This window comes from Pelodiscus sinensis, chromosome 8, assembly GCF_052426305.1.
Source record: "Pelodiscus sinensis isolate ZL-2025 chromosome 8, ASM5242630v1, whole genome shotgun sequence".
NCBI lineage: Eukaryota > Metazoa > Chordata > Testudines > Trionychidae > Pelodiscus > Pelodiscus sinensis.
This window is the reverse complement of record NC_143059.1, coordinates 38167320-38192277: the sequence shown is the minus strand read 5'-3', so window position 1 is coordinate 38192277 and position 24958 is coordinate 38167320. Positions and strand designations below refer to the sequence as shown.

General features: G+C 42.1%; 2 protein-coding genes across 6 annotated transcripts in view; one reads left to right on the top strand and one right to left on the bottom strand.

The window, feature by feature from the left end:
* RNLS (renalase, FAD dependent amine oxidase) overlaps positions 1-24958 on the top strand; it is a 138018-nt gene that overhangs the window by 5044 nt on the left and 108016 nt on the right. For 3 of the 4 annotated variants that reach the window (XM_075935090.1, XM_075935089.2, XM_006121453.5), the window contains 2 exons: positions 2026-2168; positions 3832-3993. In XM_075935090.1, the coding sequence (XP_075791205.1) occupies positions 2026-2168; positions 3832-3993 (305 nt within the window). The remainder of the gene's footprint in view (positions 1-2025; positions 2169-3831; positions 3994-24958) is intronic. The other variant, XM_006121454.4, reaches the window with a different exon arrangement.
* LOC102457693 (lysosomal acid lipase/cholesteryl ester hydrolase-like) overlaps positions 1-24958 on the bottom strand; it is a 132677-nt gene that overhangs the window by 44716 nt on the left and 63003 nt on the right. The gene's annotated exons all lie outside the window — the stretch shown is intronic.

Genomic DNA, 24958 nt, shown 5'->3' with positions numbered 1-24958 from the left:
TATTGGTTTGAAATATTAGAATAAATCCTTAGGCGTTGGATTAGGGAGCTGACAATATGATGAAAGGTAATTAATGATAAACTGCAATGGACATCTTTTATAAATACCAAAGGAAGCAAAATTGTACCTGTTGGAAGATACTCACTACCTATCTCTGACATCACCTAGAGTTTTCACATTAGAGGAAAAGTGAACAGTCAGTCAAATACTTTTAGCTCCAGACACCATCATTTATCTTCCTGACATAGTGAATTGGAATTTCCAGTTGATATGAAACTTTCCAACAGAACTGTAGTGGGGAGAGCTAGGTGAGAATATTGTCTTTCCCTTGTAAGAGACCTATCCTTATGAAGTAGTGAGAAAATGTATTTCTAACAATTACATAAATATACTAATAGGGCTCATCTACACTGGCCCCTTTTCCGGAAGGGGCATGGTAATTTTTGAAATCGCAATAGGGAAATGCGCGGGGGATTTAAATATCCCCCGCGGCATTTAAATAAAAATGTCTGCCGCTTTTTTCCGGCTTTTAGAAAAGAGCGTCTACACTGGCCCCGATCCTCCGGAAAAAGCGCCCTTTTCCGGAGGATCTTATTCCTACTTCCTCCGCTTTTTCCGGAGGATCGGGGCCAGTGTAGACGCTCTTTTCCGGCTTTTCTAAAAGCCGTAAAAAAGCGGCGGACATTTTTATTTAAATGCCGCGGGGGATATTTAAATCCCCTGCGCATTTCCCTATTGCGATTTCAAAAATTACCATGCCCCTTTTCCGGAAAAGGGGCCAGTGTAGACGTAGCCATACTAAACATGCTCAACTGAAGCTGAACTATGTATGATCTGTTCAATCATTAATGAAGATGTTGAGGTAATGGCATAGAAAGTACACCTATAAAGTTTGTGGATGATATCAACAGGAGAGGGATTGTAAATGCTTTGGAGGATAGGATTATACTTCAAAATATTCTGGAAAAACTGGAGAAATGGTCTCAAGTAAATAGGATGACATTCAACAGGACAAATGCAAAGTACTCCACTTAAGAAGAATCAATCTGTTGTACACATACAAAATAGGAAGTGACAGTCTAGAAGGATTACTGCACAAAGGGATCTACACATGATAGTGGACCACAAGCTAAAGATGTCAGTGTAATACTGTTGTAAGCAAGATACGAGTAGTAATTTCTCTGTTCTACTCTGTTCTGATTAGGCCTCAGTTCTGGGACTCACATTTCAGTAAAGACATAGACAAATTTGAGAAGGTCCAGAGAAGAAAAATGAAAAATAATTAAAGGTCTAGAAAACATGACCTGTGAGGGAAGACTGAATAGAAAGATGGGGTTCATTTAGTCTGGAAAAGGGAAGGCTTGAGAGGGGACAAGATCACTGCTCACTTTAATCTTTTCCATCTATTCAGAATAATTTTTATGTGCACAGAGGCATGTGTGAAAGTGCATCACAAGCAGAAACAAAAACCTGGCTGTGAGCACTCTGCTAATCTGGTGGGCAGCATTTGAATTTCTCCTGAGCAGCTGCACAAGAGCACAGGTGACAGGAAACAATGAACATGATAACCTTGTAGGTATTTGAAAGCTGTTATTACAATGAGAAGGAAAAAACATTATTCTCCTTAAACTTCCATAATAGGACAAGAAGCAATGGGCTTAAATTGCAGCAAGGAGGGGTTAAGTTGGAGATTAGGAAAAACTTCCTAAATGTCAGGGTGGCTAAACACTGGAATGAATTGCTTGGGGAGGTTGTGGGATCACCATCATTGTAGATATCTCACCTGCTCTTAAATAAACAACTGTCAGGGATGGTCTATCTAGATGGTGCATGATTCTGCCATGAGTGCAGGGGACTGGACTTGATGACCTCCCAAAGTTCCTTCCAGTCCTCTGAAAGGACTTCCAGATTCTGTTATGGAAGACAAGTGTTGCGTAATTGTTATACCAGTCTAATTGCTATGATTAACAATAAATGTTGTTGTTCTTGCAGATACATAGCATGTATATTTTGTTTGACTTTTAGCTTCTATGAAGACCTTTTGACCCATGGTGTGCTGAAGCCACTGACTGCCCCTGTTGAAGGAATGGTGATGGAAGAAGGATCTCACAATTTTGTGACACCTCAGGGAATCTCTTCAATTGTCAAGCATTATTTAACAGAGTCAGGTAGTCTTCAGAAATCTTTTGTAATTAAAAGCTCTGATAATTATCCTCCTTTGATCAACAAGGAGTGACCCAGGCTCCTTCCCATCTCTTGAAACTATTATCAGTTGAAAGTGATAGGAAGTTCTTTTGCACCCCAGGTTCAGTATATCTTCTGGGAAAAGATCTCAATGCAGTGTCTCTTCACTGCTCTCATGCCCTTTGGCCAAGGAACCCTGGTAGTTGAGTGTAGGATTGGTACATGTGAGACCTTGAATAATAGATTGCATAATTTTCCTTCACAGTGATGGACTCCAGGAACTTTGTATGTTTATCTTAAAGTGAAAATTAAGGACTTGGTCAATCTATAAGTACCTACACAGAGAAAAAATATTTGACAATGGGTTTTTCAATCTACAAGACAAAATTATAACTAGAGCCAGCGGTTGGAAGATAAAGCTAGACAAATTCAGACAGGAAACAAAGTAACAAAGATACTAATTATTGGAACAGTATCCAAAATTTTAGTGGATTCTCTTATCACTGGCAATTTTGAAGTCAAGATTGGATTTTTTTCCTCTAGAAGATATAAGTTCAAACAGGTTTTTGCTTTGTGAGAGTTTTGCAGCCTGGATTATGCAGGTAACCAGACTAGATCACAGTTGCCTTTTGTGGCCTTAGACTGCAGCATGGCATACTAACATTGTAAATTACTATGGCTTGATACAGTATATTTGAAGCAGAAAAAGACTAAAGATTTTTTTATAAAAATATTTCATGCTGACATCTTGAATTGTGAAATGGGTAATGTGTTTAATCTGGAAAAGTTTTAAAACCAAGGACATCAAGTCCCTGGTCTTGTAAGACTTCATTTGAGTGAGCAGTCCTGTAAACTTCAATGGGACTGCTGGCATGGGTAATTTATGCATACATTTAAGAGTTGGCCAAATCAGAGACCAGAGTTATATTTGTGCTCTTTGTTTTATCATATGTAGTCCAGATCACGCACCTTTAGGACAATGATAATTTTACCATTTATTTCTGTGGGAGCAGAATCATATCCTGAGTCTATACTGTATCTCACCAGAATTTGGGATTTTAAATTAATGTATTGCATTGCTTTAAATAGTGTTTATTTGACAATCTGGGAATCACTCAAGTGTCTGGGAAGCATAGTGTTGAAAAGAATGATTTATTAACAATTATGAATATTTTGTAGCACGTACCTGTGATAGAAAGCTATACCATTTATAAATTGTTTACAAAAGACTAGGGAGCAGATCACTGAGCTGGTGTAAACTTGTAGCATCATTGTTGTTTTTCTTTGAAAAGCTGAAGAATATGAGTATTGTTACAGTATTTCATGATTATTCAGTCTCTCCATTTCGAGATATTAACACATCTGCATTTTCAACTGTTGATATTGCTAATCTTTTATAATTGCACTTATAAATTCATTAAGTATTCACTCCCTGTCCTGCTAATATTTAGGAATGCATGTTAAACATGTTATTCGTTCTACTGATGTAAATGGGACAGATTAGGTGCTTCAAGTAAAACAGATACTTAACTGTTTGCAGTACTCGGACCTTAATTTTGATTACTAATGGAAGTTATTCTACATCATGCATGTTCTCTACTATCTAAATCAGAACTGTATGTATTAAACTTTTTTTCTTTTTTGAAGCAGATGCAGATGTCTTCTATGACTATCATGTAACACAGATCTACCTCAGAGACGGGAAATGGGAGGTCTGCAAGAAAACAGGGTCCCCAGAACAATTTGACATAGTTGTTCTCACAATACCTGTTCCACAGATTCTTCAACTTGAAGGTGACATTGTGAACAGTAAGTCTTCCTTCAATAAGTGCTAAATGCAGAAGAATAGTTTATAGTATGCTGTAGCAAAGAACCTCTGAGTCTGTGACCCTACTCTTATTTGTAGAAAGGAGGAAATATTTTGTGGATGCTGAAAGTCAGGTGGGTGTGCACCATCCAACAAATATCAGATTATGTTTTATGCAACTAATATCTTAACTGAAATCCAATTTTCAGAAAAGAAAATCTGTAATTTTTAAATTCATAAGTGAAACCCGGGCTATGTTTGTAGTAATGAGAATTTTTAGAGTGTGGAGGAAACAATTTTTAGATGTCAAAATATAAATAGTGTCTCAGCAGTCCCCCAAGGGGCTGCTTACTGGTTTGCTACCTCCTATAAGGACTCAAGTTAGGGGAGTAAATAAGCAGGGTTTCTCTACAGGAGTTTTGTTGGGGAAAGCAATGAATATAATTTTAGTAACAGTTTCAGGAAAAAAGTTTAGAGGTTTTCAATAATAAAGCTAGTGTAAGTTCACACAGATAAAACATTTAACTTCTCCAATGAATTGTGCTTTTTACTTATCATGGTCCCTCAGAGTACATCTCTAATGCAATTAAGCACCTACAAATATATTAGAAGCAAGAGGAAGACTAAGGACAGGGCAGGCCCATTCCTCAGTGAACAGGGAGAAACGACGACAGGAGACTTGGAAATGGCAAAGGTGCTTAACAATATTTTTCTTTTGGTTTTTGTCAAGAAGATGGATGGTGACAGGTTGCCTAACACAGCAAATGCTAGTGGAAATGGGGTAGGTTTAGAAGTTAAAATAAAAATAGTTAAAAGTTACTTGTCTTCAAGCCACCAGGGCCTGGTGAAATGCATCCTAGAATACCCAAGGAGCTGATAGAGGAGGTATCTGAACCTTTAGCTATCATTTTTGAAAAATCATGGAAGTCAGGAGAGATTCCAGAAGACTGGAAAAGGCAAATATAGTGCCCATCTATAAAAAGGGAAATAAGAACAACCCAGGAAACTACGGACCAGTCAGTTTAACTTCTGAGCCAGGGAAGATAATGGAGCAAGTAATTAAGAAAATTCATCTGCAAACACCGGGAAGATAATAAGGTGATCAGTAACAGCCAGCATGGATTTGTAAAGAACAAATCATGTCAAACCAATCTGACAGCTTTCTTTGATAGGATAACAAGTCTTGTGGCTAAGGGACAAACAGTGGACATGGTATACTTAGACTTTAATAAAACCTTTGAGACAGTCTCACATGACCTTCTTATCAGTAAACTAGGGAAATGCAACCTAGATGGGGCTACTAAGAAGGTGGGAGCATAACAGGTTGGGTAACCATTCTCAGAGAGTAGTTATTGATGGTTCACAATCATGGTGGAAGGGCATAACAAGTGGGGCTCCACAGGGGTCTGTTTTGGGACCAGTTCTGTTCAATATCTTAATCAACTATTTGGTTGATGACATAGAGAGTATGCTTATTAAGTTTGCAGATGATATGAAGCTAGGTGGGGTTGCAACTGCTTTGGAGGATAGGGTCATAATTCAAAATGATCTGGACAAACTAGAGAAATGGTCTGAGGTAAATAGGATGAAGTTTAATAAGGATAGATGCAAAGTATTCCATGACTCATATCCATTTTCTCATCCACTGTAATCCCCTGCTACTCCTGCTACTTAGCCATTCAGTTCCCAGCCTGTAACAATGTTTGGGATTCTTCCATCCCAAGTGTAGAACTCTGCACTTGTCCTTGTTGAACCTCATCAGATTTCTTTTGGTCCAATCCTCTAATCTGTCCAGGTCACTCTGGCCCCTATCCCTGCCCTCCAGCATATCTACGTCTTCCCCCTAGCCTAGTGTCATCTGCACACTTGCTGAGGGTGCAATCCACCCCTCATCCAGGTCATTAATAAAGATGTTTAACAAAACTGGTCCAAGAACTGATCCTTGGGGCACTCCGACATTGAGTCATTGATCACTACTGTTGTGTCCAACAGTCTAGCCAGCTTTCTATCCATCTTACAGTCCATTTATACAATCCATACTCCCTTAACTTGCTGGCAAGAATATTGTGGGAGACCGTATCAAAAGCTTTGCTAAAGTCAGGGTATATCACATCCTCTGACTTTCCCATATCCACAGAGCCAGTTACGTCATTATAGAAGCAAATCAGATTGGTCAGGCACGACTTGCCCTTCATGAATCCATGTTGACTATTCCTGATCACTTTCCCCTCTTCCAAGGGCTTCAAAATGGATTCCTTGAGGATCCCTTCCATGATTTTTCTGGGGACTGAGGTAAAGCTGACCGGTCTGTAGTTACCTGGATTGTCCTTCTTCCCTTTTTTAAAGATGGGCACTCCATTTGCTTTTTTCTAGTCATCCGAGATCTCTCCCAATCTCCACGAGTTTTCAAAGATAATGGCCAAAGACTCTGCAATGACATGTGCCAATTCCCTCAGTACCCTTGGATACATAAATCCATGGGCCTGGATTTAATGTATGTTTAGCTTTTCTAAATAGTTCCTAAATTGTTCTTTCCCCACCAAGGGCTGTCTACCTCCTTCCCATGTGGCGTTGCCTAGTGCATTTGTCTGGGAGCTGACCTTGTCCCTAAAGATAGAGGCAAAGAAAGCATTGAGTACTTCAGCTTTTCCCACATCGTCTGTCACTAGGTTACCTCTCTCATCCAGTAAGGGCCCTACACCCTCTCAGATCACCCTCTTATTGCTAATATGCCTGTAGAAACCTCTTTTGTTACCCTTCACATCCCTTGCCAGATGCAATTTCAGTTGCGCTTTCCTGATAACTCCCCTGCATTCTCAAGCAAGGGTATGTCTACACTACAGCGCTAATTCGAACTAACGCATCAAGACTAAAAAACTACTTTAAATTAGCGTTTTGCTAATTCGAACTAGCATGTCCACATTAAGTGGACCCTGAACAGGGGTTAAGGATGGCCGGAAGCAGTGCCGGCAGGGCATCAGATGAGGACTTAGAGCGTGGAGCTACTGCCTCAGGCTAGCCGAGGGCTGTGCTTAAAGGGACCTGACCCCCACCCCGGACAGACAGTTCTCAGGGGTGCTCCGCTTGCAAAGCAGTCCTGTCTTGGAGTGCCCACACTGGGCACATCACAGCATTCGGCCATCAGACCGGCTGCACTTGCCGCAGGCTGCCATCTGGGGAGAGGGGGCAATTAGGGGGCTGAGGAGAGCTTCCACCCCCAGAAGCCCGCAGAGCCAGCCCAGTCCTCCCCATCGGCAGCTCGTACCCCATTCCTCCCTCACCTCCTTCCACTTACCTCTCCCTAGTCCCCCTTCCTGATGTACAAAATAAAGAAAACGTGTGGTCAAAAATAGAATCTCTCTTTATTGAACAAAATTCGGGGAGACTGGGAAAAGGAGGTGGGAGAGGAGAAGAGAGAGGGTAGGAGAGCAACTAAAATGATCAGAGGTTTGGAACAGGTCCCATTTGAAGAGAGGCTAAAGAGACTGGGACTTCTCAGCTTAGAAACGAGGAGACTGAGGGGGGATAGGATAGAGGTCTATAAAAGCATGAGTGGGGTGGAGAGGGTGCATCAAGAAAAGTTCTTCATTAGTTCCCATAATAGAAGGACTAGAGGACACCAAAGGAAAGGAATGGGTAGCAGGCTTCAAACTAGTAACAGAAAGTTGTTCTTCACAAAGCAAAGAGTCAGCCTGTGGAACTCCTTGCTGCAGGAGGCTGTGAAGGCTACAACTAGAACAGAGTTTAAAGGGAAGTGAGATCAAGTCATGGAGGCTGGGTCCATGGAGTGGTATTAGCCAGGGGGTAGAAATGGTGTCCCTGCCCAAAGTTTGTGGAAGGCTGAAGATGGATGGCACGAGACAAATGGCTTGGTCACTGTCTTCGGTCAATCCCCTCCAGGGTCCCTAGGGTTGGCCGCTGTCGGCAGACAGGCTACTGGGCTAGATGGACCTTTGGTCTGACCCAGTACGGCCATTGTAAGCTCAGGGCTCAGGGTCGGGGGTCTCAGTGGACCACCTTGATTTTCATGCACACCTGCTCCTGGGTGGCCAGGCTGGCAGCTCTCCTGCCCTAGATGGCCACTTTCCTGTGCCTAGTGCGGAGGTCGTGGACGAGGTCCACAATGTCCGCACTAGCCCAGGCGGGTGCCCGCCTCTTGCGGTCCCGGGCAAGCTCCCTAGTCATCAGTACAAGTTTCCACTTCTTGTAAGCTTCCTTTTTATGTTTTAGCTCACCATGGATGTCCCCGGTGAGCCAGATCATGCTTGGTCCTGCCGTGAGGGCAGGGATCTGGATTGATTTCTTGAGGTCCCTTCCAGTTCTAGTATTCTGTGACCTGCAGATGGCCCATGTCAGCTGACTCAGGCTGGGGCTATATGAATGTGTAAATCAGGGTAGACATTGAGGCTCTGGGATTATCTCCCATTGCAGAGTCCCAAAGCATGGGCTCCAGCATGGGCCCAAATGCTTCACCTCTTGTTAAACACACTTGTTAGCCATTGGTGTTTAATTGTGGTGTAGACAAATTCAGAGATGTGAACTCGCAACAAACAACGGCCTGTTGATTGAACAGGACTAGTCACATTGGGCATATTGTCCTCAGTTGACTCCTGGTTCAATGTTGTATTTTGATCTTTAATTCAGATAGATGATAGGACCAGGCTATTGTAAAGCAGTGAATATCAGAGACATAAGCTACCTGTGTCCTTAGGAGCAAAAGGTGCAGATAAATATTTAGCCATGTTTAGACAGCTGGTGAGAAATAATTACATATTTGAAAAGTGCACTACAGTTCACAGCCCATCATATCTTATTAATACGTTCAAATAGCATGAAATAGAACTAGCTTTGGCTAGGGATAAAAACCTGAACACAATTTAAAAAAAAAAAACCCCACACATTTCTAAATGAGAAGTCAGATCAAGTCATCATTTTCAAAACCTCCAAAAACTTGTTTCAGTAAGTAAAACAAAACAAAACTGTCAGTTTAGGTTTGAAACCAACTACTCTTTTTTTGGTTTGACCACCAAACCAAAATAAATCAGTTATTTGTTCTGCTCTACTATGGAATAGCCTGTCACAGTAGATTAGAATGAGCTCTAGTCTGACTGTTTTTAGAGTCCTTTATAAAACATATCAATAGAAGAATAGACCAGTAAAGAGGAGGAGAAGATAAGGGAAAAAGTGAACTAGAAGCAACGTGACTAGGAGTTCACAAAAGCGTAGTTCATGGCTGAAGACAGGCGGCAAAGGAAAATATATTTTCCTTCCAGTCTTTAATGCCAAGTTCCATTCTTTTGTTACTGGAAAGATAGTGCTTTAGTGATTTTGGAAGAGTCTACTCACCCACAGGAGTGTCCCTCATAGTGGAGTGTGGCATAGCAACCTCTTCTTCAGTGCCCTCTGCCAACAGCCATTCAATACTACGAGTGAGTGTCTCTTCCTTTGACTTGGCCCTATCCCTTGTAGTCCTATCCCTTCCAGAGTAAACTAAATCCAACCCACCAATAGCCTGGCAGCATTGAACCAGAACTTTAGCACAGCTTTGGTATTTGCAGCCATTACAGCCTTAAACTCCTAGGCTATGTCTACACTGGCTGCTTCTTGCGCAAGAATATCTTGCACAAGGGTTCTTGTGCAAGAACTCTTGCGCAAGAAAACGTCCACACTGCCATGTGCGAGCTGTGCTTTTGCGTAAGAGTGCCCATGGCAGTGTAGATGCTCTTGCGCAAGAGAGTTCTGATGGCCATTTTAGCCATAGGGCTTTCTTGCGCAAGAAATTGCTGCCGCACGTCCACACTGCCCTATTGCGCAAGAGAGCTTACACCTGTTAGAAAAGAGTGTAGCTGTTGCGCAAGAAGTCCTCTCTTATGCTTCACTGTAAATCTCCTTGCGCAAGAGCAGGTGGGCAGTGTGGATGCTCTGCGGAATAACAGCCATTCTTCCGCAATAACCCACCAGTGTAGACATAGCCTTAAGGTGTATCAATAGTGAACCCAGGCTCACCTTCTCCTCTGGATTCCAGCCCAGAGATCCTGCATGGTCTGTTCAGATCCTCTATATTCATGAGTTTCTTCTTCAGATCCCCAGAAAGGGGAACCAAACCAGTGATGATGACCAAAAGATCCCAGACCAAGCCTAGCTGCCCCAAAGAGGCATTGATCTTGCCAGAGCCTCTCACCCTGGTCTGGCTCAAAAAGTACAACCCCTCTCCCAGTCACTTCTTACTAAGCTGAGCCTTTGCTCTTTATTGCCTCCCTCTAGGCTTGATGCTTTACAAAGGAATAATGGGGTGGGGTTGATTGCACTCACAGGTTCTCATTATTAACCCTTTTTGGTATCCCATCACAAGGCCCTTCATGACTTTATATTCTCTGTCATCATTCCTCTTATACATATTTCCCCTTTGCCATAAGAAATAATCCTATTCTCTTTAGTTTTCCTTATTTGGAAGAGATCACTTCCTATTATTAACATAAACAATTTGATGCTTCTAATAATTTTTGTAGCCCACTGCACCCGTCTCGTCCGGTGGGTCCCTCTGACCCCCCTCTGCGGGGGGTGGGGAGTAATGTCGTTCGGACACCTTTCCTGGTGGTCACTAGAACGATCCTCCTGCCTCGGCGAAAGTACTCTCCGTGGCATGGGAATACTGGTTCCTCCACCAAGGCCGCGGGGCGGGGGGAAGGGGGGCCCGGGCCCACCCTCACTCACGGGCCCCAGCCCAGGGCCCTAAGGACACAGATCGGTCTGGATCCGGTCCGGGTGATGGGGCATCCTGCTGCAACTCGTCAACCCACCAACCCTAGTGGGTTCCGCCCTGGGCTGCTTCCTTTCCCCGCCCCCGGCGTCTCGCCGCTGGAAGGCTCACCCTTCCTTTGTCGGACAGGCTGCCGACGCGTACACAACAAACAAAGGAGTTAGCAGACCAGAATCGCCGACCTCTTAATGCCCTCTCTAGCCTCCCAACCGTTCTCGGGGGACTCCCTCCAGTGACGTCTCTAAGCCTCCACGAGGCTACTCTCTCTCTCTCCTTCTCCCCCTCTCTCCTTCCCTCCAAGTTATGGTGGCAGCATTTTTAAACTCCATGCCGCATCCGCCCTTCCGGACGTCATCAAGCGGGGTGGGGGCGGGGCTGACGTCTCCACGCCAGGTCCCCAATGCGCTGGTCTCACGGGGCAGGGGAACGCCTCCACGCTCCCAGCCTGCTGCCCGTGGGTCGGCCGGCTCGGCAAGCCACGGCGCGGCACAGGAACATGCCGTGCACCGCCAGGCCACCTCCCTCTTGGTGCTGAGCAATGCCTGCTCGGCTTTCTGTTTAGTATCTAGGATTTATTTTAAAAAATACAAAATTACACGAATAGTAGTTAAAAGAACAACCAAAAACCTGACCAAGACTAGCCTCTAAACTAGCCATTGACTTCACAGATTTGGAGTAAATTGGTTAAGAGACAAATTCCCAAGAGAGTGCTCCAACAGTCATGATATTTTCTGTGGAATTAGGAAGAAAAAGTAGTGGAAAGTGTGTGAAGATTGTCAGCTCTCTATGAATTGATGTATGTCCAAAACACAATTGTGCTTTAAACTACTGGCTGTATTTGGAAACAATGTTTCACAATAAGTCAAGTTATTTTTAACTGAAGGAATATCTTGAGTAAAAATTTATTGGTGCAAGGAGTGTAAGATAAACATGAATATTGCTAGTATATATTTATCAGACTGGGTATATAAACCAATACTGGTTTTAAATTGGATTGGATGATGAACCAGAGTTAATAGGGAGCAAATAATTGATAACTGCCATCTATTAGTTATAGTTGAAATGGTTTTTCTAAGTGAATTGAATTAGCGTTAAATTTTTACATGGATAGTATATCTGGGAAAAGAACATAAAAACAAAGACTCAGAGTCCATTTTCTGTACTAAACACACAAGTCATTTATGTAGACTTGCCCAACTCAATAGAACACTAGAGTCATATCTCTTAGGTGGATGAGTTGTAAATGTTCAGGTCTCAATTTTTAGAGTACCTGTGAATGTGTGTTTGTGGTGGTTTCCACAATATGTGTAATTACCAGTTTGTACTTGTCTTTGTAGTAATCAGTTGAGCCAAACCAATGTAAGGGCACTAGGAATGTTAAATTTAGATTAATCAGCTAATCAAATAGTTGATGAGTCGATAAGGGGTGCGCTTGCTTTTCTGCTGCCTCTCTCCCTTTCAAATGCACAGGAGCCGCCCATGGGCCATGTACACTTCAAAGGGAGAGGATTAGCAGTCAGACAAGCACCACCAGGGACCGAAGCAGTCCCCCTGGCGCAGGTTCCCCTCTGTGCCTCTTCCTTTGAAATGTATGAGAGCTGCAGGCGGCTCTTGTAAATTTCAAAGGGAGAAGAGCAGCAGTCCGACCAGCAGGAGCAGAACTGTTTCAATCATGGCTAGCGCTGTTTCCCACTGCCCTCTGTCTCACCTGCAGAAACTGTGCTGGAGGAACCAGCTTTTAAGTCGGCTTCCCCCAGCACTGGCTTGGGCTTCCTTCCTCCCCCCCCCCCCCTAAAGAGGCAGCAAAGGGGGGGGGGAACTAGTCGACTAGTTGCTTACATCTTTAAAGTGCACCCATAGTTGCATCAAATCTGCCTGCATAGCTGAAGAAAAATAAAGTGTGTGACACTGTTGGAAAAAAAAAAAAAAAAGACAAATATTCTTGAGGTCTCTTAAAGTTCTAGCAGTCTATGATTCTATGAAAATGTAGCCCCATCAGCTGAAACTGCCATCTGATTTGCTCCTGCAATGCTTATATTGCAAACGTATATGTGCAGCTATAAATGTCCTTGAGAGAGGCAGCAGTAAATAGAGGGACCATTCTGGAGGCCCACCTCACTCAAAGTTAACAGCCACATTTGAGATCACCTAGTGGTTCATCACCCATGACAGTTAGTTGGGCTGTGCTGATATGTATGGTAGCATTGTGCTGAATTATCCATGTGTCCTTGCACAACTCTGGGAATGAGCTGCGGGGGTGTTGTTTTTGTTACTTGGGATGGGGTGGTATACGGTGGTGAGACACATTATTTTGCCTTTGCCTTTATTTAAAAAAAAAACATGCAAAAACAAATGATCAGTGCTCATAAAGTATATCAGACACCACAGGAAACAGAAGACCGACCCCTATTTATGTATAAAGCCAGGCACTTCAAACCTATATGGAAAGGATTACCATCTCTAGGAGAGTAATTCACTACCTCTACCCTTTCAGGAACAAAATTTTGTCAGGCCTTGATAAGGGGAATGAACCTACCTTGCCTCAGCAGGCCATTTCACTTGCTCTTGAAGTATTGAGACTTAAAAATCAAAGTATTGTTGACTTAAAAATCAAAACTTTTTTCATTGCAGCCTAACCTAATTTTAAGTCAATAGGTAATCCTTAGTTAAAAGCTAATTTAAACCAACATTGCTCATTTCCTATCTCATGTAGTCTGTTAGGACTTGAACAATGAAGGATATGAATGTTACAACTGTTAGTTCTTTTAGTGTTTTGGATACACTTGCATTTTAAAACATGGGTGTGTCTGGTGACTCCATACTCAAGGTTGTGTTCAGATTTGCATTTTAAAACAAGACTAAAATCCCTGTGTTTCTGAAGATGTCTCTGAATTTAGACTCCACATTTTGCACAATAACTTTTAATAGTACAAATGAATTCTCTAGTAAGTTTTGGGGTTTTTCAACAGTTGGTGTTTATTATTTCTATTAATATAGAGCGTTAATGTCAAGTATCAGGATCCCATTGTGCTAGATGCTGTACAAACACAGAACACAAGACAGTTGCTGCCCTAAAGACAATGAAATCTAAATTATCTGTTATCGCAACTGGGACTGCATATTTTGTATGGAGTGGGGGCATGTGCGTCAGCAGTGGCTGTGGAAGACGTAATAGAGAAAGTGAAATCATAGTTGTGAATTGCAAGAGATGAGCTTATGATGTACCTAGTGAGTTGCTGAGATATTTAGGGCAATGCTGGCGGTTTTTAAGTACCCACGCCTTAACTGATTTCAGTGAAGCTTTCTGTTTTAGTGGATTTATATGATCATGGAAGTGAGAGTCAGGATGTTTTGAAGAAAAGGAATGTTTTAGAAGTGGGGTTGCTTCTATCACAGGGCTTTGATAACACTCACCGCAAGTCAGAAATTGAAGCCAAAAGACAAAGACCAAGTTCAGTGATATTGTAACATTGTTACCATAATACATATAGAATTACTTAAAGAAGAAATGAAACACGTGAAACTACAGCGAGGGAGGGGAATGTGGAATTAAAGGGAGATAAGTCACCAGCCCTCAAATCCACAAAGAGCCCTAATCCTGTCATTAACCAACACATCCACCAAAATCTAGCCTTTGTTATATATAGTCCTTTGCCTTCTGATGTATCACCCATATTTAGACAATTTCCTAAAGAAATTAAAATATTTATGGCTCTAAGATGAATGCCAAGCTGCCACTCTGGCATAGAGAGAGGTCCTCCATTAGGTCTTCCCCACTTTGGGGGTTGAAACTGCACTAGCAATGGTTTTCCCTTTTTGGCCATAATGAACCTGGATTTTGTTCTGAGAATCTTTGCTTACAAAAAGCAAGTCTCTAGCACTGCTGCAAGAATTCCTGTCAATGCCAACTGTGTTTAAATGTTTATGGCTACCATCCTGCTGAATGGCTTTTGCTAAGATATTGTTTGTGTTAAACTGCAGGTGAGGATTGTGAAATGCAAGTGTCATTTAGATCAGCGTGTGCCAGTGTATTCATTGATCTTGAAGGCAGCAAATTGTGAATCATATGTGTGACAAGTCACTTCTTTCAGAACTAATCTGGACTTTCCTTCTGTCCCTTTTTAATATTAAAATGATCTGTTCTTTCTGTATTTTTCCTATAGCTTACACTAGTTAACTGCTTGAATATTGTTAATATTGGCCCTATACTTGATAAGCCACTCTCTTTTGACAGTATGTATGTGTGTCTATATATTCTCCTATCCTCTGTAATTTCCACTCCATGCATTTGCTAAAGTGGGTTTTGACCCTTGAAAGCTTATGCCCAAATAAATCTGTTAGTCTTTAACGGTACATCTACACAACATTATTTCAGAGTAACTAGTGTTACTTCGAAATAACTTAGTCCACGTTTATACAGTAGGCAGTTATTTTGAAATAATGTCAAAATACTGTCAAGTTGGAGAAGTTTTTATTCTGACTACTGAAACCCTCATTGTACGATGAGTAATGGAAGTCAGAGGAAGAATGCTCTATTTCAAAGTAAGTGCTATGTAGATGCTCCCAATTTTGAAAAAAGCTATGCAACTGACATAGCTCAATTTGCATAGCTTATTTCGAGTTAAGCCATGCTGTGCATATGAACCCTAAGGTACCATAGGACTCCTTGTTGTTTTTGTGAATACAATGTTTCCTTGCAGCTACAGTGGAGTTACCAACAACAACAAAATAAAAATAGACTCATTTTTCTCATTGAAAAACTTTTGGCACTTGAAGGGTTAACGGTTTTCTGAACCTGGAAGTATTTTGATTTCAGGATGGAAATTATTTTGTGGCAAATTAGGAAATTGTTTGGTTTGTTGCAACATCTTTAAAAGAACAGCAGGTGGCAGTGTTCAAATGATCTTTGTGACAGCTAAATATGTAGGCCTAAAACATTTTCATCTAGCTTTGTGCGTAGATTTTTAACTGTCGCCTCTGGTTGTATTTGGGATTCCATTAGCAATTCCTAAGATTCTGCAGAACAGTATAAGGAAAATAAATGGTGCGTCTCTGATTTTACAAGATCTCTCCTAAGTGAAGAAAAATCGAACACTTGAAAGCAGGAATTAAAGGATTCAATTCTTCAAAACGTACATTATGTAACAAATAGTTTAGATATGCTAAGCAGCTGGAAACTGTTGAAACCAAGAATTTTTGAAGAATTATAGACATTGTACACTTGTGAGTGGGTTTATCTAGCAACTAAATTTATTTTTTGCATTTACAAATTTGGTAGGCATGCTTTTGTCTTTCGAGTCTGTTTTAAGAATAAGCAATTTCTATACTGTAAATCTGAAACATTTAATACACAATTAATGCAACAAATTAGGGTAAGTTTCATTTGTTAAAATATTCAAGACATCATTTTGCTCCAAGTCAGAAGTTACACCTTTGAATTAAAATTCTATAAATAGAATAGATTTTTAAATAAATGTTTATTTCCCCTTACATATTTTTCATGTGCAATATGACCATAGTATAACTGAGCAAAGAGATTTGGCAAAATAAATCATGAGAGCAAAACTCATGTCTTTTCACCAGCCCTCCTCCCCCACCCCCTGCCGCCAGTCTTTCTTTAATATTATTGCATATCTTTGTATATAAAGATTAAATGTTTGTATTTCATCCTATTCCAGGAAAACACAATAGGGCTTGTCTGAACTTAAACTAACAATCAGGTTTACTCACATTACATAACATGATTGAGAAGTATACTGTAGACCGGGACAGTACTGTAGTTTCAGCTGGTTTTGAAATGCTTAGTTTTATGATATAATATTGTATGGCTTGTTTGTGCTTTTTAAAATCTACATGCAAACATTTAAAGGTTATTAGCTTTGATGTGAGAAATTACTGATATCAGTATGGCATTTTCAAAACATGAATGAACATTTCATATAGAATCAGTACAATCATAAATGTATGTTGTTTTGAAAATAAACTACTTGAGCTGACATCACCAGAACAACTCCATAGACTAATAGAAGTGGTAAACCTTCAGAGAGCTCCAAATTACAGTTTTAAGTGTGGTGGCTGGGCTAGGGTATAGATACAGACATCTCTCAATTCAAAGCAAGACCCCTACTGATGTCAAAAGGAGTTTTGCAGGAAGACCAGGGTTAACAGATGTGGCTCTTGTTAATAATTAGAAGGTTAATTATATTATTATTTGTTCAGTATTAATGGTCATATTCAGCACTGCTCAGTGGGAAAATTGGCTTTTCCTTTAGGACCACTGATATATCTGCCCATTTGTTTCTTTTACTTCCCATCCTTCTTTCTGTTTCTTTCCCTCTCCTTGGTTGTGTGTGTGTCAGGTTTGTTCCTCTGTTTGCATTTCCTTTGCTGTAGTAACTCCTAATTCACACCCTTTTCCTTCTTCTGTTTGCTGAGATGGTCAGCAATGAAGTACTTAATTTGACATTTAAATGAACTTTAGAACTGACACCAGATTAGGTTAGTTGGGGGCAATAGAGTTCACACCTAAGAGTTATTGTTTCAGGCTCCTTGGGATGGGTTTATATTTGCTTCATATTTGGTTTTCTTTACCACCACAAGGGCTAAAAAGTTACTGATTTTTGTTGTTTAATAAAAGCTTAAATTCTGAACAGTTGGAAAATAATTGTACAGGATATATACAAGAGATAGGATATATGTGTCTGGTAGATTGTGTTTGACCCATCTGGATTTTTTTAACATATCTGCTTACCTAGTATGCTTATTTTGGGCCTGTTCCATTAGCTATCAATTAAGCATTTCAGAAGTCCTCTCTAAGTCATATGAGCAGTAATATGGACTTCAATGGGACTTTCCATATGAGTAAGGGGTAGAGGATCAAGCTGATCACTGATGCTGAGTGCTCACATTTCAGTGGACACAAGTAGTGCTTTGTGCCACCTCTGATAAGGATGTAAGTGACTAGTCGACTACCCAGTAAGCAAATGCTTATCTGGTAGTCGAGTAGGAACTCGACTAGTCGCCTGCCCCTCCCCCCACTTACTGCCTCTATCAGAGAGAGGTAGGCAAGGGGAAGAGGGGAGGCAGAGGGCAGTGGGAAACGGCGCTAGCCGGGATTGAAACAGTCCTGCTTACACTGGTCCGACTTCTGCTCCTCTCCCTTTGAATGCACAAAAGCCGCCTGTGGCGCTCATACATTTCAAAGGAAGAGGCACATAGGGGAACTTGAGCCAGCGGGGACTGCTTTGGTCCCCGCTGGTGTGGGTTCCCACTGCCTCTTTCCCTTTGACATGTACAGGAGCCACTCACTGGACTATTGCAATGTGATGTATTTGAGCAATAATTTTTCTGTATTTAGGTAAACTCCACCTAGTATAAAATGTTACAGATTTACATCTCCTCAGTAACACAAGCTATCATTAGCACCTATCCTCTACTATTTACAGTGGTTTTCTACTCTTGGTCCTTATCTTCAAAACATTCCAGGACCAGAGACCACAATACCTGAAAGTCCACATAAAGCACCAGGAAAAAGGCCATGTTCAACAACCACTAAGCTCCTTTGGCATGAAGGAAATCTCAAGCTACGTCTACATTGCGCGCTCTTGCACAATAACATATGCAAATAAGGCACAGTGATGAATATTGCCACATCTCATTTGCATACTTAATGAGCTGCCATTTTGCACAAGGGGCTTTTGCGCAAGAAGGAGCAGTGTAGAGCCGTTCTGCCTGAAAATAAGCGGTGGAATGGCTCTTTCAAAAGCTCCTTGTGCAAAATGGCAGCTCATTAAGTATGCAAATGAGGTGCAGTGATATTCATTGCTGCATCTCATTTGCATATGTTATTGCACAAGACAGTGCAATGTAGATGTAGCCTCAGTGATGGAGTGAAGTTCATGCATCCAGGAGACAGAATCTTCTCCAGGTGTGGTCTGAAGCTGAGGAATGAACTCCCCCAGGAACCATTACAAATCTCACCACTTTCTGCTCCAAGTGCAAGATATATTTTTCACCTTGCCTTGTCTGACAAATGCATAATATATTTATTTAATACTATCAAAACAAATCTGTACAGATTTGTATACCACTTTAAAAATCACATCTTGTTAAAATGGTGCAACTCAGAGCTGCTGGAGCATAGGCATTCTTCAGCCACTATCTCTACATTAAGTCTTCTGTGGGTTGGTGGAATAGAGTTCTTCCATCACTTGGGGAGGGTAAATCCCAGATGGCCAGATCCATCTATTTTAAAGCCTTTTAATGTTGTTGGAGTAGCAAAGAGGGGCCATCTCAGAATAGAGAACTGTGTTCAGACCTGCTAAGCTTGGGTCCCATTCTTTCTTGTGATGAAGAAGGCTGGGAAGCAGTGATGAGTGTTTGTTTGGCAGTAACTCCTAGGTCATGTATTGGAGTTAAACTTGACCTTTCATTCTCTGGATGCAGAAATATGTAAATGGCTGATCTCAGAAATAGCAATAATTTACATTTTAGCCTCCTCCCTCCACCCTGTCCCATGTAAATAAAATTTAACGTTACCCATTTTACATTATACAAGTTTTCAGTGAAAAGGTAAAACTTTATTGAAAAAGATGTTTTCCCCCACACGACTAAAGTATGTGCAGGTGATCATAGGATAAGTTGTATGATTTTATTTTATTTTATTTATACTTAGGCTTAAATAAAGTGTAAGCATTACCTATTCTGATAGTGAAATCATATTAATGCTATTGTTTTTTAAAGTATACATTTGAAACCCTGCTTTAAAACGCTGATCCAGATTTGCAAACTATTAATAGCTAATCAATTATTTGTTAAGATCTTACCACCAATGTCAGACAGTTACAATTTGTATTTTATATATTAAACTAGACCTATATAACTCAGTTCTTCAAATTCTTGATTAAGATTTTATATCCATCATTGAAAAAGGGCTGTATTACACTGTTTACCTATTAACTGCTGTAAGTGACATGGATCCTTGAAAACTCCCCTACAATCACTATTCAATTCCTGAGAATAATTGTGTAAACTAAAAGAAATTTCAAATAGAGAAATGCATCAACATTTGCTTCAGTACTACAATGAAACCTTGGCTCTGTTGATGTCAAATGCAAAACTACCTAGGACTTCAGCAAGGCCAGGGTTTCACTCAAAATGATAACTTCCAAGAGTATGTGGGATGTTAATCTTATTAAAATAAAAGAATAATTCTCCCATAAATAATAGTTCTGAGGATATGCTGTGCAACACCTGTTGCGGTGCTACCAGATGGTATGGTGATACGTGGTCACACAAGAAATCACATAGCTAGGCAGATACTGTATTGCTAAAACAGCAAGGTAGAGAGATCTTCTGTATTTGTAAACATGCTGTACTATCCATTGCTTTTTTTATTAAAAATGTTTAAAATTAAAAGATAATGAAAAATAAATTTGACGTGAGTTTGCAAGGGGATATGGCAGCACAAAGTGTTCAGAGATGTTGTATCCCAGAGCAAGGAGGTAGTAAGTGAGCTGGGGTGCACCTGGTATAATGAAACATCCAGAAGCGAAAGCAATATAAGAAGGAAAGTGACACCCTTGTTTACAATTACAGGTAAACTAGAGGTGCAATTACTCTCTAGTCCAGCACCCTCGGGATCTGACCGGTGCTGAACCAGAGAATTTGCCAGACCATGGGAGATCAATATTGTCTAGCAGTGTTACCAACATGTCCACTGCCTGCTGGGCTCTTAGCAGATATTTAGGGGTAAATTAGAGCTAAATAACAGCACAGGAGCCAGGACTGGTGACTGTAAGCTAGGCATGTTAAATATCAGTTAATTTAATAGTTGAGTAAGCTCATGAATTTTTATCAGTTAGTCGACTATTCTATAGCCCCACGAGCAGCAGCCACTGTATCAGAGGCAGCAGTGCACAGTACCAGGCAGGAGCTAGTCCAAGAGGGGAGCTTGTTTTAAAACCAGATCCCCTTCTGGACTGGCTGCCTATTGTCCAGTGCTGCTGCCTCTGATAAAGAGGCAGCATCATGAGGTGGCACCAGCCCCTGTCTAAGCGGGGGTGTGGTGGGCCCCTCCCTCCTGGGTCCCCGACACCCTTGTGATACAGTCTATCCCTGGCCCTTTATGCCAGGCTGAAGGCCCTCTGGCCTGAGTCCCCAAAACAGTTTATAGCTGGCCCTTTAAGCAAGGCCGATTCCACAAAGCAGTTTATCGTTGTAGCGGGGACGCACCCCAGGTAGGGGGACCCGGGCCTACCCTACTCCACCAGGTCCCAGCCCAGGGCCCTGTGAGCAACCAGGTACCGGGTCACTCCCTCGGCGGGGCCATCCAGCCGAAACGCGCCGAGGTTCTCGGGCCAGGAGAGGCGGCTCCCGCTCCTGCCCTGGGCCACTTCCTACCTGGACCCCCGGGCTTCCTTCCCCTGGACTTGCCCAGCTGGCTGCGATCTCCAGGCCGGCGTCCCCTCTGCAGGCAGTCTCCGGGTTGCAACAACTCGCCTCCGCCTTCCTTCCAGCCTCTCCTGGAGTCCCTGGCAACCGCTGAGGGAGAGCTCCCTTCTCCAGTCCTTCGCCTTCGGCTGTCTCCCTAGACTGATTCCTGGCCCAGGCTTTTATAGCCCTGCTGCAGCCTGGGCATGCTCGGTAGGGCTGTGGGGGAGGGGCCTCTGCAGCCAGGTAACCCTGGCTGGGCCCTGTAGGTTCAGTGTGGGGCTGCCTTGCCCTGTCACAGGGGGTCTAAGCTCCTGGACCCAGCACAAGCCAGAAGTAAGCCAGGCGGCCTACCCATCTGGCGCCTAATACACTTTAAATGCAGAGCTGCAGCAGATGTAGGTTCTGGACCTGGCGGGAGCCAGAACTGAGCCAGCCTGCTGGCCAGCCTGCAAAAAATTTACTGGCAAGAGTGGGAGGAGGGAAATGCATGTAGTCTATAGCATTAACCTATAAGATTTTGCTTATCGGTTAATTGACTACACTATTACATCCCTACTGTAAACAAACTTTATGGGACTGCAGGAAACTTGACCACACCCATAAGTGGAAATCCAGCTAACTAAAATCATGCCGGACCACAGATGTTGCCAGACCAGAGAATGCCGAACTAAAGAGGTTCAACCTATATTAATGTTTTATAAATGAGTTGACTCTGCCTCAATAACTTGAATTGTTTATTAGGGGAATTTTAGCTCTTCGTTATTGTCAAGAGGCCATACTGAGGTTTGGTTTAATGTATAAGAAACTGACTTGGTCATATTTTTGAACATTGAATTAATTAATTGAATTCATCGCAACTTGTACCATACTCGGAGGAAATGCTAAAACCAAATTGATAAGGTTTAAGAAACAGAAAGTTGTACAAAGAATAGAATTAAGTTTTTAAGGAAAGACTTAAAAAAAAATTGAAAGGTATAAGGTATAAATGCAGCCGGTCCCCAAATTGCGGTCAACTTACTACTATTCGCAGTTATGACCAAAGCTGTCGTAAATGGTGGACTCCGAGTTACGAACGCGATCCGCGCTTACGAACAACGCGGTCGCGTGTAACTCAATGGGGTCCGACTTACAAACAAACCGAGTTACGACCAATTGCTTGGTCCGTAACCAGTTTGTAAGTCGGGAAGAGGCTGTAGCAGAATTCCCATAGAAATCAATAGGAGCACGATTAGGTCATGCAAAAGAACAGTTATTTGATTGTACTAGGAATCGGAGTGAAAAGTGTGTCGGGCACAGGATGAAATAATATAAGAATTAGGTCTGTATCTCCAAATCTCAAGAACCTCACCTGGGTCTTTTTGACTTTGTTCTTCTCCATATCTGCAGCATCAGCAGACCAATCAGTTGTATTTATGGCCAAAGTTACACAGTACTTCAGTCTGGGGAGAAATATCTAGCTGGTTTGCATTGGCTGGGGAATGTACTAGGTGACCTGGTTTCCTTCCAGGTGCTCTGAGCAGAGTGTTATCACAATGTTATTGCTCTACCTCTGTTGTTTCAGATTTACCTATTTTGACCTATTAGCCTGCATCTATTGTATTCCTTCAAGGACTTCAATAATTGCTATATCAGGACTTGAGTTTTGAGAGGCACGCCTCAGCAACACAAATCTAAATCTTGTGGGAAAAGTAATTTACCTTGACACTTCAAGAGCTGAGCTGTTTCAGACTCGGGAGTTGACCAAGGGAGGGCAGCTGCTAGCTGCTTTGCTCCCAGGTTCCTCTCACTGGGGCTCCCTGCCCTGCTGCTGGCCCCTACCAAAGCCCCCATGGCTCCCCACATTGCTGCCGGCCCACTGCCCCAGGGTCTCTTGGGGTTCCCGGCTGGGGCCACCCAGCCACCTTTGGGGTTCCTGAGCCAGGACTGCCTGGACAACCTGCCCTGCTGCTGTTGGGGATTCTGGCTGCCCGCCTGCTCCAGTCCACTTCAGCTGAGGGATTCCTCAGCAGAGGCTGCCCGGTAATCCCAGCTCTGCTGCCACCGGGGGTTTCTCAGGGTTTCTGGCTGGGGCTGCCTGGCCTCAGGCAGCCTAGCTGCAGCCTGAGGTTCCCAGCTGGGACTGGGGCTCTCCAGCTACGTGACCCCACTAATGCTGGGGGTTCCCTGGTGGCCCCATTGATGCGGGGGTTGTGGGCCAAGACGGGGGCTCCCAGATGCTCCCTGGCCCACTAGGGGCTCCTCAGCCCCTGCATTGCTCCAGGGCACTTTGGTCCAGCAACATCCATGTCCCTGCTGGACCACAGATGTTGCTGGATCAAAGAGGTTCAACCTGTACTGCACCAGGAGTTCAATTAGGAGAGCGAAGAGGCTTCTCCCTATCAAATACCTCTTCTGTTGAAACAATGACTGGGTTCCTACAGATATACTGTATTTAAAAAATAGATAAGTATTACTCAGTCAAGGGTAGTTATCTTGATACCTTAAGAGCTGAGCTGTTCCAGACTTAATTATCCAAGTAAGAGATTTTTGTAGGCACAAATAAGTTTGTTTTGGAGATTTTTGATTCTGCATGTTAAATGAGAAAATCAGTTCCCCCAACCATACCCTCAGAAGCCTTCCACCATGGTGAATCACCTTAAAGTTCCTTGAAAACGCCCATAGAACATCTACCCCAGTGCACTTTGATCCATGCCTATTAACCATAAGACTGGCTCCTCTGTTCTGCACCTCTTCCCCATCTCCACTCTGCACCCTCCAAAATTTGGAAGATCAAACAGGTGTTCAAGAGGTTTTTTTGGCAGTTAAGATTTTGTGTGTGTAATAAGTGCTTTTTCTGAAGCAGCACACTTGTAGGTAAAATCACACAATGTACACAGCTTTCATTAAAAATATAAACATTTTTTAGTAATGATCAAAGAAAATCATATGTAAGACCTCCCAGAGTATTATCGGTCTCGTATCCTTTGATAGTAATTTAAATATCCATTAACAGAGCCTCATCCTGTGATTGTTAAGGAAATTGTAAAGAGAGTTTTAATTATTAGACCAAACTAGATAAAATTATGATTTGTACAATAGTTAATTTTATTACAAATACTGAAAACTAAATTTTATTTATGAAAAAATTAAATTATTTAATACCTGTATTAGGTAAAGGATTTCTAATTGAAAAAATATAATAAATCCTTTTGCGCAAGATAATCTACAGGATCTTAATATGGAAAGATCTGAATGAATACCCCTCCAAGTCCTTCCCCAAAAAGGTACTTTCCATGTTACTGTACGTGTAATTAGCAAATTGGATCACCCTAATTGGACTAATGAAAGCAATCTGGTCTTCTGATCATTTCATGAGGTCAGGGTTTCTGCTGTTTACAGTTTCAGTTTATGTACCATAGAACCTCAGAGTTATGTACACCACAGTTGCAAACTCATGAGTCAACCATACACCTCATTTGGAACTGGAAGTACACAGTCAGGCAGCAACAGAAACCTCCCAAAGAAAGAAAGGAATACCCCATACAGTACATTGAAAACTCCGGTCATCTGAAGAAGTGGGCCGTGCCCACGAAAGCTCATGATACCATCTACATGTTTTGTTGGTCTATAAAGTGCTACCAGACCATTTGTTGCTTTTTAAGTTTATCCTGTGCAGGCTAGCTTGGCTACCCCCTGAAGCTTCCAATACTGTACAGTTTGGACATTTCTTATTTGCAGCCCTTGGGATCAGACTGGTCCTGAATCAGGGAATTCATTACACTACAGAAGGTTCC